Source organism: Podarcis raffonei, chromosome 5 (assembly GCF_027172205.1).
Source record: "Podarcis raffonei isolate rPodRaf1 chromosome 5, rPodRaf1.pri, whole genome shotgun sequence".
NCBI classification, from domain to species: Eukaryota; Metazoa; Chordata; class Lepidosauria; order Squamata; family Lacertidae; genus Podarcis; species Podarcis raffonei.
Genome location: NC_070606.1, coordinates 35,324,558 through 35,339,992, shown reverse-complemented (window position 1 = coordinate 35,339,992; position 15,435 = coordinate 35,324,558). Strand labels below are relative to the sequence as shown.

General features: G+C 40.8%; 1 protein-coding gene across 11 annotated transcripts in view; it reads right to left on the bottom strand.

Annotated features, from left to right (window-relative positions):
• The window catches only part of PCDH15 (protocadherin related 15), a 628,220-nt gene that overhangs the window by 116,734 nt on the left and 496,051 nt on the right, over positions 1–15,435 (bottom strand). For all 11 annotated transcript variants that reach the window (XM_053388594.1, XM_053388604.1, XM_053388605.1 and 8 more), the window contains 2 exons: positions 12,797–13,102; positions 11,117–11,341 (listed from right to left, as the gene is read on the bottom strand). In XM_053388594.1, the coding sequence (XP_053244569.1) occupies positions 11,117–11,341; positions 12,797–13,102 (531 nt within the window). The remainder of the gene's footprint in view (positions 1–11,116; positions 11,342–12,796; positions 13,103–15,435) is intronic.

The following is a 15,435-nucleotide window of genomic DNA, read 5'->3' as shown; positions in this document are numbered from 1 at the left end:
TATACAAGCTTTGTTCTTAATCCCATGTAAAGTTCACTGTTTGTAAAAAAAAGTTACTGAAATAATATTTGGAGAAATCTATTAAGGGAGTGGACAAGTTGGATATGATAGTAATTTAGCTAGAGGGAAAGGGCACACTTCCTTTGAAAGTATACGTGAACAATCAAAATTAGGTAAAATGATAGTTTTAAAAGAGCAGCTATTTTCCATGAATGAAAAGTTGTGAGTGTCCAGCCTGCAATTTTTTTTTAAAGGAAGGCTTTGTTAACCCACAAAAGGAAAAAGAGAAGAAAAAAATTCTCTCTAGCCTGCATATGTCAGATGAATCAATCAATATAAATACATTGTAAAGAATTAAGACATTTTAAAAGTAGCAGGGAGATTTGGTCATACAGCTTTTATGTCCTCAAGTAAAGTTACTCATGCACAACTGCATGGAGAAGAATGCATTACGGTTGGAGAATATCTGCCATTGCTAGGAATTGGGGCCTTTTTTATCTCATTTGCCTTCAACCTGGCATGTCTCCACACCAAGACAAAAGTGTGGTGGGTCCTTATCCGAGAGATGCCATTTGCAGCTGACATGGCCTTGACAGCACACTCTGTAGAGATTCATCAGATGTTTTGCCCAAGCCTGCAGGTAGTTCAGCCTCACCTTCAGCCTGACAAAGACCAACATTCTGGGTGAGGACATCACCAGCGCTCCACGAAACAGCATTGGTGGCCACATGCTTGAGGTAGTAGATGATTTTGTCTGCTTGGGCTCCACTATAACCAGCAACCTCTCCATTGACACTGAGCTGAATTGGTAATGTAGCTATAGCAAAGACTTACTTCTCCAAAAGGGTATGGGAGAATGTGATGCTAATGACCAATACCAAGCTGAAGTTCTTCCAGGCTTGTGCGTTGAGCTCTCTGCTTTATGGTAGTGAATTGTGGGCAACTTACACTCACCAGGAGCAACACCTCAATGCCTTCGATATGCGCTGCATCAGGAAGTTTTTGGGTATGAGGTGGTAGGACTTGTTTGTGTCTCAAACAAAGAATGCTCTCTCAAGTCCACATTTCCAACATGTTCACACTCCTGTCTCAGTGATGTCTATTGGCTTGGTCATGTCCACAGAATGGAAGCTGGTACGATCCCCAGGGACTTGCTCTATGGGGAGCTGGCTTCAGGCACCTGGCCCATTGGCAGACCAACTCTGTGTTACAAAGATGTCTGGAAACGTGACATGAAGGCTGGCCAAATCAACCTCACCATGTGGGAATCCCTTGCAGACTGTAGTGCCTGGAGACTGTCAGGTTGTGTATCCACAGCAGTTACCAGAGGAGAAATGACCACAGGAAGGAACACAGAAAGAAGAAACACCATGGTACATCTGCATCAGCACAACTGGATGCCTTCATGTGTCCTGCTGCAACAAAACATGTCTCTCCCTTATGGGTCTCTACAGCCACAGCAGATGCTGTAACTCTCCAACAGTTTGACTTTACCCCTGAAAGCACACTCTTCCATTGCCCCCCAAAACAAACAGATTCAAACAACTAGACTTACAAGAACACTGACAGAAATAATTTCATTTGAGTGTTAACTACGTATTTCAGCTGATTGCCATTTCCCTTATTATTTCATCTTAGATATTTAATAATACTCTGTTTATGTGTTACTCATCCATACAACATATCATTATTATAAATGTGACAAAAATGTAGAAAAAAGGGAAATGACATTCAGTTTGATGCTGTATCCTAAACATGAAGGGTTTTGTTTCAATTAATTATTTGTATTAGGATTTAGAGTTATGAAGACAGCAGAGACTTATACCACATCACAAATCCCTGTATCATTTCACTAGGGGGAATTATATGTATGTTAAACAGCATGGGAAACAATATTGTAGGATTTTGCATTGAGAATTGAGATGTGATAACCCCCTCATAACTTCTGCTTACCGAAACTGCACAGGCAAAATGGTGGTAGCAAGTGTCCTTTGACATTATCAGCCTGATGGAAGAGACACTGAAATAGATACTACCTCATATCTATTTGGACTTCTCTCAGGTTTCCCACAACTTACACTTCAGTTGTCACTTATCACCCACAATTCCGTGGAATAAAAGTTGCACATCTTTGCCAGGCATCAGATATTGCAATCTTTGAGTTGTCAGTTAGAGCTACAGTAGGAACCTCTCTTCACATGTTTTGCCACTGTATTATCTAAGGTAAATATAATCTCTTTCAGTTATGTCTGAATCTCTGGGCTTGCCGATCAGAAGGTCGGCGGTTCGAATCCCCGCGACGGGGTGAGCTCCCGTTGCTCGGTTGCTGCTCCTGCCAACCTAGCAGTTCGAAAGCACATCAAAGTGCAAGTAGATAAATAGGTACCACTCCAGCAGGAAGGTAAATGGTGTTTCCATGCACTGCTCTGGTTCACCAGAAGTGGCTTTGTCATGCTGGCCACATGACGCGGAAGCTGTACGCTGGCTCCCTCGGCCAATAAAGTGAGATGAGCGCCGCAACTCCAGAGTCATCTGCGACTGCACCTAATGGTCAGGGGTCTGTTTACCTTTATCTTTACCTAAATATAATCGCTTTCAGTTATCTCTTTCGTTGACTAGGATGACTACCCACAGAAGAACCCTAGAGCTATACCTGTTGTAAACATTCTCAGGGGGTTACTACTTCCCTATCATTTAAACAGACTGATGCTAGTTCATAGTACAAAATCAAATATTGCCATGCAAAATATTAATAGTGATCTGCATATTGTTTCTGTTGATTAAAATCCAAATGTTGTTTCATATTGCAGTAGATACAGCCTGAAAGCAGAAGACAAAATGCATGCTTTTCTTCTGAGATTTCATACTTAAGTATATGTGAAGATTGCCATGTAGGAGGAACGTCCATGAATTCTGACTGCACATTATGAACTCTGTCTTGCTAGCCTTGGAATTATTCCACAGTAAAAATAAAGACTGATAGACAAGATTTCCGGAAGCCATCCCTGTCATCTTGGCTCTGGCAAGATCTGCCAACACCCTTCCATCAAGATGTGAACTGACAAATCAGCTCTATTATATTTAAGAGTCTAAGAAGTTGACACTGACTTTGCAAAAGAGGAAACAAATATAGTAAACAAACAAACACAATGTCAGTGAAGGACACACTGGGACATGCATTCTAGAGACATGGAGAAAGTATGCGAGGGTACTGAAAACTGGCCAACTTTCTACTGCCTGCTTAGCCTGGTCTCTTGCTTCCTCCATTCATTTTAGTGAGGTCTGCAGGGAAATAGTGCTTGGAGGGGCTGCAAGCAATTAGAAGAGATAACAAAATCACTAGCCAATAATGGCAAATAAGAGGCTCACTGAAAGCTAAAGTTCTGTTATACAAGATGAAGGTAAATTAGATTATGATGTACAATTCAACCTGTAAATCAACTAGATTATGAAAACATAGCCCATTTCACCTGTTACGCTCACATTTCTAGTTTGCATTTGTTTTAGAAATGAATGAAAAATTAAAGAAATGAACTGCCATTTGGTTAATCATTTCTAAAGCACATACGGAGAAACATGTGAATGAATAAAGCTTGTTTTAACTGCTTTGCACTGAAGGCAGTGTTTTGCATTGATAACATGGGCCAGGATGCTGTGTGCTGTTCACAGAAATGTCACTGTGAGAAGCAGTTGAGAAAGAGCAGTGAAAATAACAAGCCAAGAGATGTCAAAGAAAGATTACTGGGGCATGGAAAATAAAGGGAGGGAAGCAGTGAAAGTATACACAATCACAAAATTTAGGTATGATAGCATTTAGGCTATGTATGCCATTTCCCTTTCCTCAATCTGTCTGAAATTAGGCTAGACTGAAGTAGTGGGTGGAAACATGACAATAGGATTACACATAGAGAAGTTACAATCAGGAGATTTGCAGCTGGTTTTTGAATTGAAAGTTACAGGATGGCCTATGAGGAGGCTTTGCCCAAACTGCTTACATTTTGACAGGTCTGATGCCCTGGGAGATAGCGAAATGCCTGCAAAGTTCATGCTGTTTGGAAGGAAAACATGGAAACTACAGATAAAAGAAGACTGTGTGGATCTCCTGTTGATATCAGTGGTAAAAGGAATGATTGAGGGAACTGAATGATAAATGAACTAATGCAATTAAGATCTATTTGTAACTAAGATCTATTTTCTAGTTACACATTACTGGAACACATAACTTGTTTTCATTTCTATTTTGTATCAATTAGCAGAACTTGATTCTAGAACAGGCATAGGCAAACTCGGCCCTCCAGATGTTTTGGGACTACAACTCCCATGATCCCTAGCTAACAGGACCAGTGGTCAGGGATGATGGGAATTGTAGTCCCAAACATCTGGAGGTCCGAGTTTGCCTATGTCTGTTCTAGAACGTACTCATATTTTCTTCAGTCAAACCTGCACAGTTTGATAAAACCCAAGAGCTTGATGTAACCCTCTTTTTTTGCTGCCTGCTCCGATTACAAAAACAAGGACATGTGCAGGAAGGCATGGGAATGTTAGCTGACCCTCCTTTGTTTAACTGATATTAGAATGATTCCCTCTCCCAAATTACATGTTCCAGAAGTCAGTTTATCTAGCCAGTCAAGTATGTGAATCTCACTTTCATTATATGCATATGCTGTTGCATTACTCTCACAATCCTGGGCTGAACTTAAAACACTTATGAATAAATGTTTAGGTTATAAGGCAGAATGGTTGGCAATCAACTATGATAAAGCCAAAGTATTTATCTTTACAAATGAATATAAGAAATATATATGTGTTTCAGATCACTAAATAATTGAATGGGGAAATCATTTCAAATATTTGGGAGTTATGTCTCAGCCAACATTGTCCCTGTCAATTCAGATTCAAAACATGACATCTGGTGTATTGAATATTTTAGTGGCAGTACTAAGTTTTTATTATACAAAAGGAGAACAGCGTATACCTTCAGCTTAAATGATTCAGTTCTCTTGGATGTCCTTAAAAAGACAAGCTTCTCATACAAAATATAGGCACATATATGTATGAGATAATCGGAATATATACACTTTATTGTATAATGGGCCATGAAAAACGGCAACAAATGTTTCACAAATATTCCTTAAATAAATAAAAGTGTGATCTTGACCCCACACTATAGATGCCTGGAGGGAGTTAGCCTGCAGCAATAGTACTTTTCCAATGGCCTTTCTGTTAGTAGGAAAGAGGAAGCAGAGCCTGGGAAGGAAGGGAGCTATTGCTGTTAGTAGCTGAAAAGATGTGTTTAGTGAAGGGGGCAGGGTCAGCAGTTTTGAATATGTGGGATCCAAAACTCCACAGATCTTCCAAAGGGCCAGTCTTCAGTGTCCTCAGCCATGCCCACCTGGAGCTGGCATTGGAAAAATGAAGAAATGAGTCATTTCTCGGCCCACATTGCCCTGGTCAAGTCAGATTCTAAGCATTACTTTTGCTGCATCAAACATTGCTGAATTTTTATTCTAGAAAAGGAGAACAGTGCATACATTCAGCTTCAAAGATTCAGGTCTTGCATACTTTTCTAATGATACAAATTTTCAGGACAAAGTACAGCAAGGGAGTATTTATTTTTCACACAGAAGATAATCAGAATATAGATACGCCATTGTGTAATGGAGCCACTGTCTCAACACTGGTGTCACTACAACTTACCTGCACAGAGCTCTGGCATGTTGGGGTAGGAAGCCAAACCTTGCTGCCTTCCTGCCCTTCCCCATCCCAAAAAAGTGCAGCCAGTGTCTGGAGAGTGTCTCTGCCCTGCAACATGGGCCACTGCTGCTGCTGCTAAGTCATTTCAGTTAACGCCACTTATCATTTTGGTGTCAGTGGAACTGTCTGCAACAATTATTGGTAATACTGAATCTACAGCAGAATCGTATCAGAAATAAAGGAGATGAAGCAGTGAGGAGTTTACAGTGAACCAAGGAACTGATTGCAAAGTGATTCAAGTCAGCACGGCAGGATTCACTAATACAGTGCCAAGTGACCATTGCAATGAGAGCCGAGATTTGCTAGAAGAACTACAACAATGCTACTACTAGGAGAAACTCAGATTTTCTTCAAATGGCGTCATTAGGAAAATGATATATTTTTAAACCTCAGCCTGTTTTTTGTTGGAGCAATGACTGATGGCCAGATGACCATATCATTCCATTACATATTATCAGTCTGTCTGACTCACCGCCATTCTCCACTCCCTCACAACTGTTTGCAATGGCCTGAGTCCAAACCTATTTCCTTCCCCTGCATACCTGAAGCCTGAGGAACTACTCTCACATCTGTTCAGGTGCAGAAAGGGGTGGGTGTGTCCCCTCCCTCCCTCCATTTTGAAACTTCCAGTAACCCTTTCACTGCCACCACAACACAGTGTCTGCTGGGCTGAACTGAAGCAGCTGCCATGTCATGTCAGACCTTTGGTCCATCTAGCTTTGCATTGACTAGACTGCCCTGGCTCTCCAGGTTTTCAAACAGCAGATTTTCCCAGTCCCATCTAGAGATGCTGAGGACTGAACTTCTGCACGCAGAGTTACGGCCCTTCCCCAAGATTTTCATGCAGTATTTCCAGTCTAAATAGCAGTGGTACATCAGACTGCATAATAAGTACAACCAGAAAACCTATAGCAAGTTAGTGGCTGAGTATTGTGAGGGTGGATGACTTTGCCTTGTCCTTTAAGAAAACTTTTTGGGATTCTTCTCGCAAGTCTTGGCTACTTTTCTTATGACAAGTCGAAAATGGCCACTTTCTCTTATTCTCTCTCTTTAAACTAAACAGACCTTAAACTAATTGCAGTAATGTTGTTAACATGGCACAACGGCCTCTTTTTCATATTTAATGTTCTGCAAGCCTAAAGAAGCTAATTATTTAAATTAAGGGATAATGTTCACAGTGAAGTATATGAGGCAATAAAAGGCAGGCAGACAATTAAACACCAAAGTGAAGTTCAGGAGTCTGGTATCTGTTCAAGCTTCTTATTACACAAACTGTCCAGTGTGCCAGTGCATTCCTTTTCTCCAAATAAAAACAGAATAAAGAATATATATATATATATATATACATATCCATTATAAGCATTCTCCCTTGTGGGAGCAGTCAAAAATGGATACCCCCACCTGTAGTCTGAAGTGCACCCTTCCCAAGAGGGTGTACCATGTTATATTTCTGCATCCACCATCCAGCTTTAAGAGAACGATCTGGAAGTTGCCTCATGCACCTCAGGAGCTGGCACAAAGTAGTAGAGGATCTGTGCTCATGGTGAAGCAATCAGATAATATTTTCCATATCCCTCACAAGTTTAGCAAGCCATGCCTTGACAAATATTGTTTAGGGCCCATGTCACAACTGCCATACCACTACTTTAAGTCAATCTATATGGCTTTTGCCACCATGTGATGAGAAGTCCATGTGTAGTGGATCATCATCCAGACAAGGTAGCTTTTTCTAATCCAGATATGTAGTGACTTGGGGAGGGGGGACAATTCAATTGGTGCATTGAGATGAACTTACATGTGGTTCATCACACGACAACATCTCCACATGGCTTTCAGCTGTTCCGTCATGCTATATGCACTAGATTCTAGTTCGAGTTGATGTCAAGACTCTGACTACTGCAAAGATGCCTGAAAATGACTTTTATAGAAACACAGAATTGTAGAGTTGGAAGGGATCCCGAGAGTCATCTAGTTCATCCTCCTGCAACGCAGGAATCTCAAATAAAGCATACATGACAGGTGGCCAGTCAACCTCTGCTTTAAAACCTCCAAGGAAGAAGACTTCCACCTTCTGAGGAAGTCCATCAAACAGTTCTTCCTGATATTTAGTCAGAAACACCTTTCTTGTAGCTTGATTTCATTGGTTTGGGTCATACCTTCTGGACCAGGAGAAGACAAGCTTGCTCATCTTCCATGTAATAGCCCTTGAGATATTTGAAGATGGTTATCATACCTCCTCTTAGTTTCCTCATATCTAGGCTAAACATATCCAGCTACTTCAACCGTTGCTCACAAGGCTTTGTTTCCATGCCCTTGATCATCCTGGTTGCCCTTCTCTGAACACCTTCCAGATTGTCAATATGCAAATTCATACATGCACAAGGGAGTGAGCATTCTGACATAGTTTCCCCCTTGCTGTTTCTCCCATAGTACATGTGGCAGTGAGACTTGTTTTTTCCATGTTCATTTGTACAACGTTACAAAGTAAAAATCAGACAAGAGTGGTCTGGCATGTACACAAATGTCAGAACAATAATTTCTAAAGAAAGCTACATAATAACTTTTCCCAACAACCACATCCTGTTGTCTTAGTACAACTACAAAGACAAATTATGACCACAAACACTAAATACAACTGCTAATAGCAAGCAATATATTACTTTTAATAGCAAGCAATGTTTTAGTTTAATAGCAAGCAATATTTTACTTTAATCTTTTTTTGGGAACCATTTTTATCTACAGTGTCTCTAAGGTGCTAACAACCAATGTTTTCATTTGATAAAAGCATTGGCTTTGTTTGCATGCACAAGCCTTGCCCCACTAGCACTATCTCATTCCTTCTCATGCAGCACAATTGTAGACTACTTGGTTAACTAAGCATAGTTTTCTGTTACTATGTAACAGTATGTAATACTATGTTTGTATTCCTGGTTTGCCCCAAACCTGCTATCTATAGTTTCTTTGTTCAGATATTACAGGAAACCATGGTTATTTAACCCAGGAAGTTTTCAACCATGGCACGCCAAGAAGGGATGGCATGAAGGCAGAACTTGCTTGCACAAAGCTAGTGCATGCCTTGGCTTAATAAACTGAGATATGTACGTCCAAACTGGGTGTGTTGTTAAGGACTCTTTTTAAGACAATCCTGAGAGATAGGTCTTTGCACACACCAATATGTACATTAATAGAGATCGCATGAAAATATGTGAGAACAATGGTATGCATTCAAATGATGCTCAAAATCATTTTTTTTTAAAGAGAGAGAATTAAAAAACCCACAAATGAAAATACAAACTGTCTCAGCTCAGATACTAGAGAGGTTGGGTTTTTTTGCACTGTATATAACTATGTCAGAGACCACCAGAGAAATCAATAGACATGCCATGTTGATTTCAAAGAGTCTACTCCGAGTTGGATACCTAATAGGATATAATTCATTAATAGCAACATAACCAACAGCAACAGTGTCTCATGTACAACAGAAGATATAGGGAAAAAAGCTCATTGCACAGAAGACCATTAAATGGCCCAAAATGAAGATGGGAAAGGAGGTAAAGTATGATCAGTGAACAGAACATACGGGAAAGGAAGAGTAATCTGTGCTAAATGATGCACAAGATAAACTGTGCTAAATTATGAAAAATAAGAAGCATAAAAATAAGGTGTGTGTCTTGTTCAAACAAGCCCTGCCTCTAATACCCTGGCTCTACTTCAGATCTGTATGTTCACCACCAAGGCCCATTGAATGTGGTCAGAATCCTCCCTGAATTCAGGAATTCAGCAATCAGCGTTCCCAACTGAAGGGGCAATTCGAACTGTGTTCAGCTGATAGCAGTTAGATTCTTGCCACAGAGGTTTCTGCTCACTGTACAAAAAAGAACAGATAGTGATATCGGGGGGCAGGGCTGGTGTGCGCTCCTGAAACACCATACACAGTTTGAGCCCTTACACTTTCTTTTGAATGTCTGAAAACAGTGTGTGTGTGTGTGTGTGTGTGTGTGTGAGAGAGAGAGAGAGAGGGGGGGGTATGTCTGGTATTACTCATATGTGGAACAGTTTAATGTTCCCATTGTACAGAGTATGTAAAATACTCTGGCATCGGACTAGGTTAATATTCTGGCTGAGATAATCACTCTTCTGTGGTTACTTCAGGCGTTTACCACCATTTAGTTGAAACATTCCATAGCAAGAAGATTGACAAACTGAACCCAGCTACCAATAGTTTAGATTAAAACCACTGAACAAATGAAAAAGAAATAAGTCAAGCTTGTACAGTGGTACCTCGGGTTACAGACGCTTCAGGTTACAGACTCCGCTAACTCAGAAATAGTACCTCGGGTTAAGAACTTTGCTTCAGGATAAGAACAGAAATTGTGCTCTGGTGGCTCCATCAGCTAAAGTGGTGCTTAAGTTTAAGAACAGTTTCAGGTTAAGAACGGACCTCCAGAACAAATTAAGTTCTTAACCCGAGGTACCACTGTATCTTCTGCAGAGATGAACGATGCTAAAACACTGCTCCTTTCAGATAAATACATCTTCACTGCCCTGCTGCAGGCCATCCAGAAAGCACCTCTGCAGTTGCCCCATGTGTGCCACTACTGGGTCATTCCCCATTCCAAGAAAATGTGGAATGGGCCACCAATGTGCATTTAGCAATGAACAATAGCCAATCGCAATCCCTTGAAGAGCATACATTTCAAGCATGTGTTTGGGTCATGTTCACAATTTACGTTGCTACCATTACACTTAAAATGTATTGATTGTACACTTAATAATTTAATGTCTTTAAAAAGCAGGAAGAATAAAGTAACAAGATCCCGCACTAAATTATGAACAAAGAAATATTTATAATGAAAAAGCAGCTTTCACACGGCCATTTCTTTTGGAAAGCTGGAGCTTGTGACAGCAGAAATTGAAATTCTAATGCAGCATGTACAAGCAGTTGATCCATAAGCGAGGCTCATAAAACTATGGGTTTATGCGAACTTAAACTGAAATATAGATGTTGCTACTTTGGCAAACAATTCTGTTGAGTGTTTATTTCAATCTTTGGGGGAATTTAAAGGATTCACCAATCTAATTTTGTAACTCACAAATCTAGGAGCCAAGGCATAGCTCTGTAATTATGTACATTTGCAAAGCAATTATATTTGTTAGTACTGTACATTTTAAATGTGAACAAGTTCCTGCTATAACGTCTGCAGATATATGCAAATGAAAGAGAATGAACGTTATAAAACTGTAGGGAAAAGAAGAGGTTTTCTCTTGGGTGCCTCTGCTTCTGCAAAAATACATTTGGGTCTCTGTTTAATGGTACCATACAGCCAATTAAGTTAGAAGATAGGAATTTTTTAACTCTTACCCTTATTCTCACAGTGACAGTAGCAAGGCCTGGAGGCATTGTTCCCCCAATATCGAAGGCTTCCACTAAAAAAGTGAATGCTGCATCTGGGTCAGGAAATGACTCAAAATCCAAGGACTTTATAAGTGACAGGTCCCCGTTAAATCTGTTCAATGAGAAATACTGCAACGCTTCCCGGGTTCGTATTCCATAGGTAATATTGGCTCCAAGGTCAATATCCTTAGCCTAGAAGACATAAAGAACATTATTTTAGCTTCCAGCAAAGGCAGTATACACAGATTCCATTTAAAAACACCACCACACCACTTTGGAGGCCAAAAATTATTATTGCTTAATTTAATCTGAGTAATTACGTTTCCCCAAATTGTTTTTTCCTAAAAAATATATAAAAAATCCGTTAACACAATATATTGGATCCAATAAATCTTAACACAGGCACTTCTGTCCTTCTGAACTCCAGACTGTAGGCACAATACCTCCATGAAAACACAGCCCGACAGAAACAGACATAGAAACAGAAGGAGCTCTTTTCTCTACCCCACACACCTTGCTGTGCATTGTCCTTTACCTGGAATAGGAGGCTGATATGCCTACATATATAGTGCTTTCTTACCTCCCCAGGATCCTGAGAATTAAATTACCCCTATGCCACTGAACCATATTGCAATTGTTCACTGTGCAGCTATATAGGAGGAGGTCAGCTATTTTGCCCTGTGTTTATAAGGCCACTGCGTTGCCCCCACCCCTTTCAGTTTTGTGACTTGGCATGAAAAATGGGATAGGAGGTAGGAGGAAGCATCTTGCACTGGATTACAGGCAACCTGTGTGTACTGCAAGAGTCTGAAGATGCATATAGATCTCTACTGGCTGCAATAGCGTCCTCATCCATTTCATGACCACATGTGAATTTCTTTGCACACCAAGATCTTCTTTCTCCTTTGGACAAATGGGTTTGCGCACATCTTGAACAAATCCAGGAGTACCTTCAGACCCCCCAATTATAATGCATATGCTTTTTCTTGCTGGCATAAAAGTTTTGCTTTACAATCATGAAAATAGTAAGTAAGTAAGCTAAAACAAGTTGCAGAATTTCAAGAAGTCTTCAAGGTGCAATCAGGGGTAGGGAACCTCCAGCTGTTTCTGGATTGTGTCATTCTAAGAATTAGACAAGTTGTTGGGGGCTGTGGGTAAGTTGAAATTCAACAGTGTTTGGAGGGCCACAGGTTCCCTTTTCCTGTAGTTTACTGTATCTGTACCATAAGAAAGGAGTTAGATTCTATTAAGAAGATTTTATTAAATTCAAAGAGATGCTGAGATTAATAAGGAGTCATAATTCAGGAATTCAATTTTTTAAAGTACCATTTTGGGGTGGGGAAGAAGATCTAATGGTGCCTCAAGATATTTTAGTATTAATCTAATTTCAAATATTGATGATCTTTCTTTTAATTAATTTATTATGAAGACTGCCAGTGTTATAGACTGCCTTTTGTAGGTTAAAAACTTAATATAAATCCCAGAAATAAATGATTAGAAGTTTTATTTTTTGTTCCCTACTCTCTCAACTAATTTAAATTTTTTACTTTTAAGAGATAGCCAACTAGGTGGACTGGTTTTGATGCAATACGATTAAGATATATTCTTCTTCACAGAAAATATTCAGGGAACTCATGGCTCTCTTACCTCTAAACGTAGAAAGACGGTGCCCGGGGGCAGGTTTTCAGGAATAGTCACTGTATATGAGGCATTCGTGAACACAGGGCTGTTGTCATCAATATCCAGAACTTTGATTCCCAGAGTTAACGTTGTACGGCGGGCATCCACAGCTCCATCTGTTGCTTCAACAATGAGTTCATAATAGTCCCTGTTTTCTCTATTTAGCTTCACTGAAGTGTAAATACTGCCATTGGATGTTATGCGGAAAAGATTGTTGAAGTTTGCCAAACTGTAATGGACTTGACCATTTACTCCAGCATCTGGGTCAGTAGCCTAAAACATAAGGGAGGGGAAGAAACATGAAATCAGGAGTTTGTAGCACAAATAGACCCTTTTCAGGCTAATGGAAGGAATTCAGATTCTTTGATATCAGATTCATAGCCCCACAACCCTAAGAAAGCATAGGCATCCAGGGCCACTAATCCAAACCTCCTTGACAGAAATCCAGCTTCCAAAAATCAAGGTCCCTGAAGGTCGTAGGAAGGTGCAGAAATAAGCCTACATAGCTGCCTGGGGTTGCTCTAAAACTGGATGCAGGGATGCTAAATTCAAGTAGGGACCAAGAATTAAGAAGAAGGCTAGGAAGTCCACACCTGCAACGAATAGTTAAGCAGTAAGGATAAATAAACAGTAGCCGGTACAATACTCCATACAGACCCATTTCCTTAAAGTCCACACTTTCCCCCAAATCTCTTGAATTATATCTACAATGTAAAGAAAGAAACTCAGCCTGCTTCCACTTTCTGCTGAGTGTTACTAGTTGCCAGGGTGAATGAAATCCTCGACTCTGTTCCTTCGGTCACTTGCTGCCAGTCCTACTTGCACCCACAGCCAGCCCTGCTCCATTACTCCATTAGAACCATAGAAGAGGAACAGAACTCAGAATATCAGCAGCTGTGACACCACACCTCCTCTTCTCTTTACCTTAAATAAATCAAGGCATAAGTAACTTGGCTGCATAAGAGAAGGGAATGCCTGGTTGTGTAAGGCAATTTCATTTGTGCACATTTCTAAGAGCCTGCAGATAACACCCCACAAGTTGTTACATAACATAAAAGTCCCTGGTTATCAGCACTACTGTCAGGAAGTTTCCAAAGACATTTAATATCCTGCCATGGTGCTCAGTGGGAGGCATAATAATGAAACCATTTATCTTCATGGAAATCAATTAAAAGTTAATTAAAATGGTTAATAAAAATCACACACTTGTTTCTCTTTTGTACTACACCAACACAATAAACATTGGTGGTTTCAGCTTTATTTGTGTCTCAGGTTAACACATCCTTGCAAACAACACCTTATCAAAGGTGCCTATGTGGTGCCTACTGTGGCTTCTGCAATATAAGTGTTAATGTTTAGAGAGTTGAAAGAAGCTGCTTTCACTGGGATGGGGGGCTCAGGTACAACAGTAGCATATGCTGCACAGGTTACATTTTTGCCTGATAGGCTGCTGCTAGAGGAACAGGATCTGTGCCCCAAGATAATCATTTTAGACACACATTCAGCAGGTGCAACATTTACTACTAGACTATCTGCTTCTCCATCCAACATCTATCAGATTTCTGCCCGTCTTAAGAGTAACTGGTCATCAGGGGCAAAAAATAGCAATCCTAGTAGGTATTTGGATATGGTAGCAACACATATAAGCAGGCTCTTGTCATAAAAATGTATATACCGTATTTTTCGCTCTATAACACGCACCAGACCATAACACGCACGTAGTTTTTAGAGGAGGAAAACAAGAAAAAAATATTCTAAACGAAACAGTGGATGTATGATTTTTGTGGTTCATGCTGTGGCCACAGACATGTGATCTGACAGTGAGTTTGGAGTAGCCCAATGCAAAAATCCCGAGGATCCATGTGGATCCATGCTTTGTAACCACGTTTTTGCACCACTGCGGCCCCAGGCAACAGTGGGTGCGTGATTTTTTTGGTGCAAGATGTAGCCATGGACATGCTATGTGATCTGATGGTGAATTTGGGGTGACCCAGTGCAAAAATCCTGAGAATCCATGTGGATCCATGCTTTGTAACCACGTTTTAAGTGGGGAGGGAAGGAAAAGCACTCAAGGGACAAGGAGCATGCATGGGGTGTGTGGAGAAGGATGCTGCTAATAATGCTGTTTAGCGAGCTGAGTGGGGAGGAGAGAGGGACAGAGAGCCTGCTTGCTTTAAAGGAGCCAACCGGACAGGAGCCGCTTACATTCATGTTAGCGGCTCCTCTCCTCTCCCGCTTTGCTCCTTTAAAGCAAGCAGGCTCTCTGTCCCTCTCTCCTCCCCACTCAGCGGCTCTTCTCCCGCTTTGCTGTTTCAAAGCGAGCCACGGAGGAGGGAAGGAAGGGGAACCATGGATCCTCTGCTCACAACTGCAGCAGAGCCCCCCTGCCACCCGTAGGCATTCGCTCCATAACACGCACAGACATTTCCCCTTACTTTCTAGGAGGAAAAAAGTGAGTGTTATGGTGCAAAAAATACGGTAATATGGTGGATCTCTGTTATTCCCAATTCACAGATGGGGAAATGTGTTCTCTTGGCTTCAAAACATCACATGCTGTTGCCATTTCTGAAGGGGGAGACAGGGAAGGAGGGGGGGGGAAGGCCATT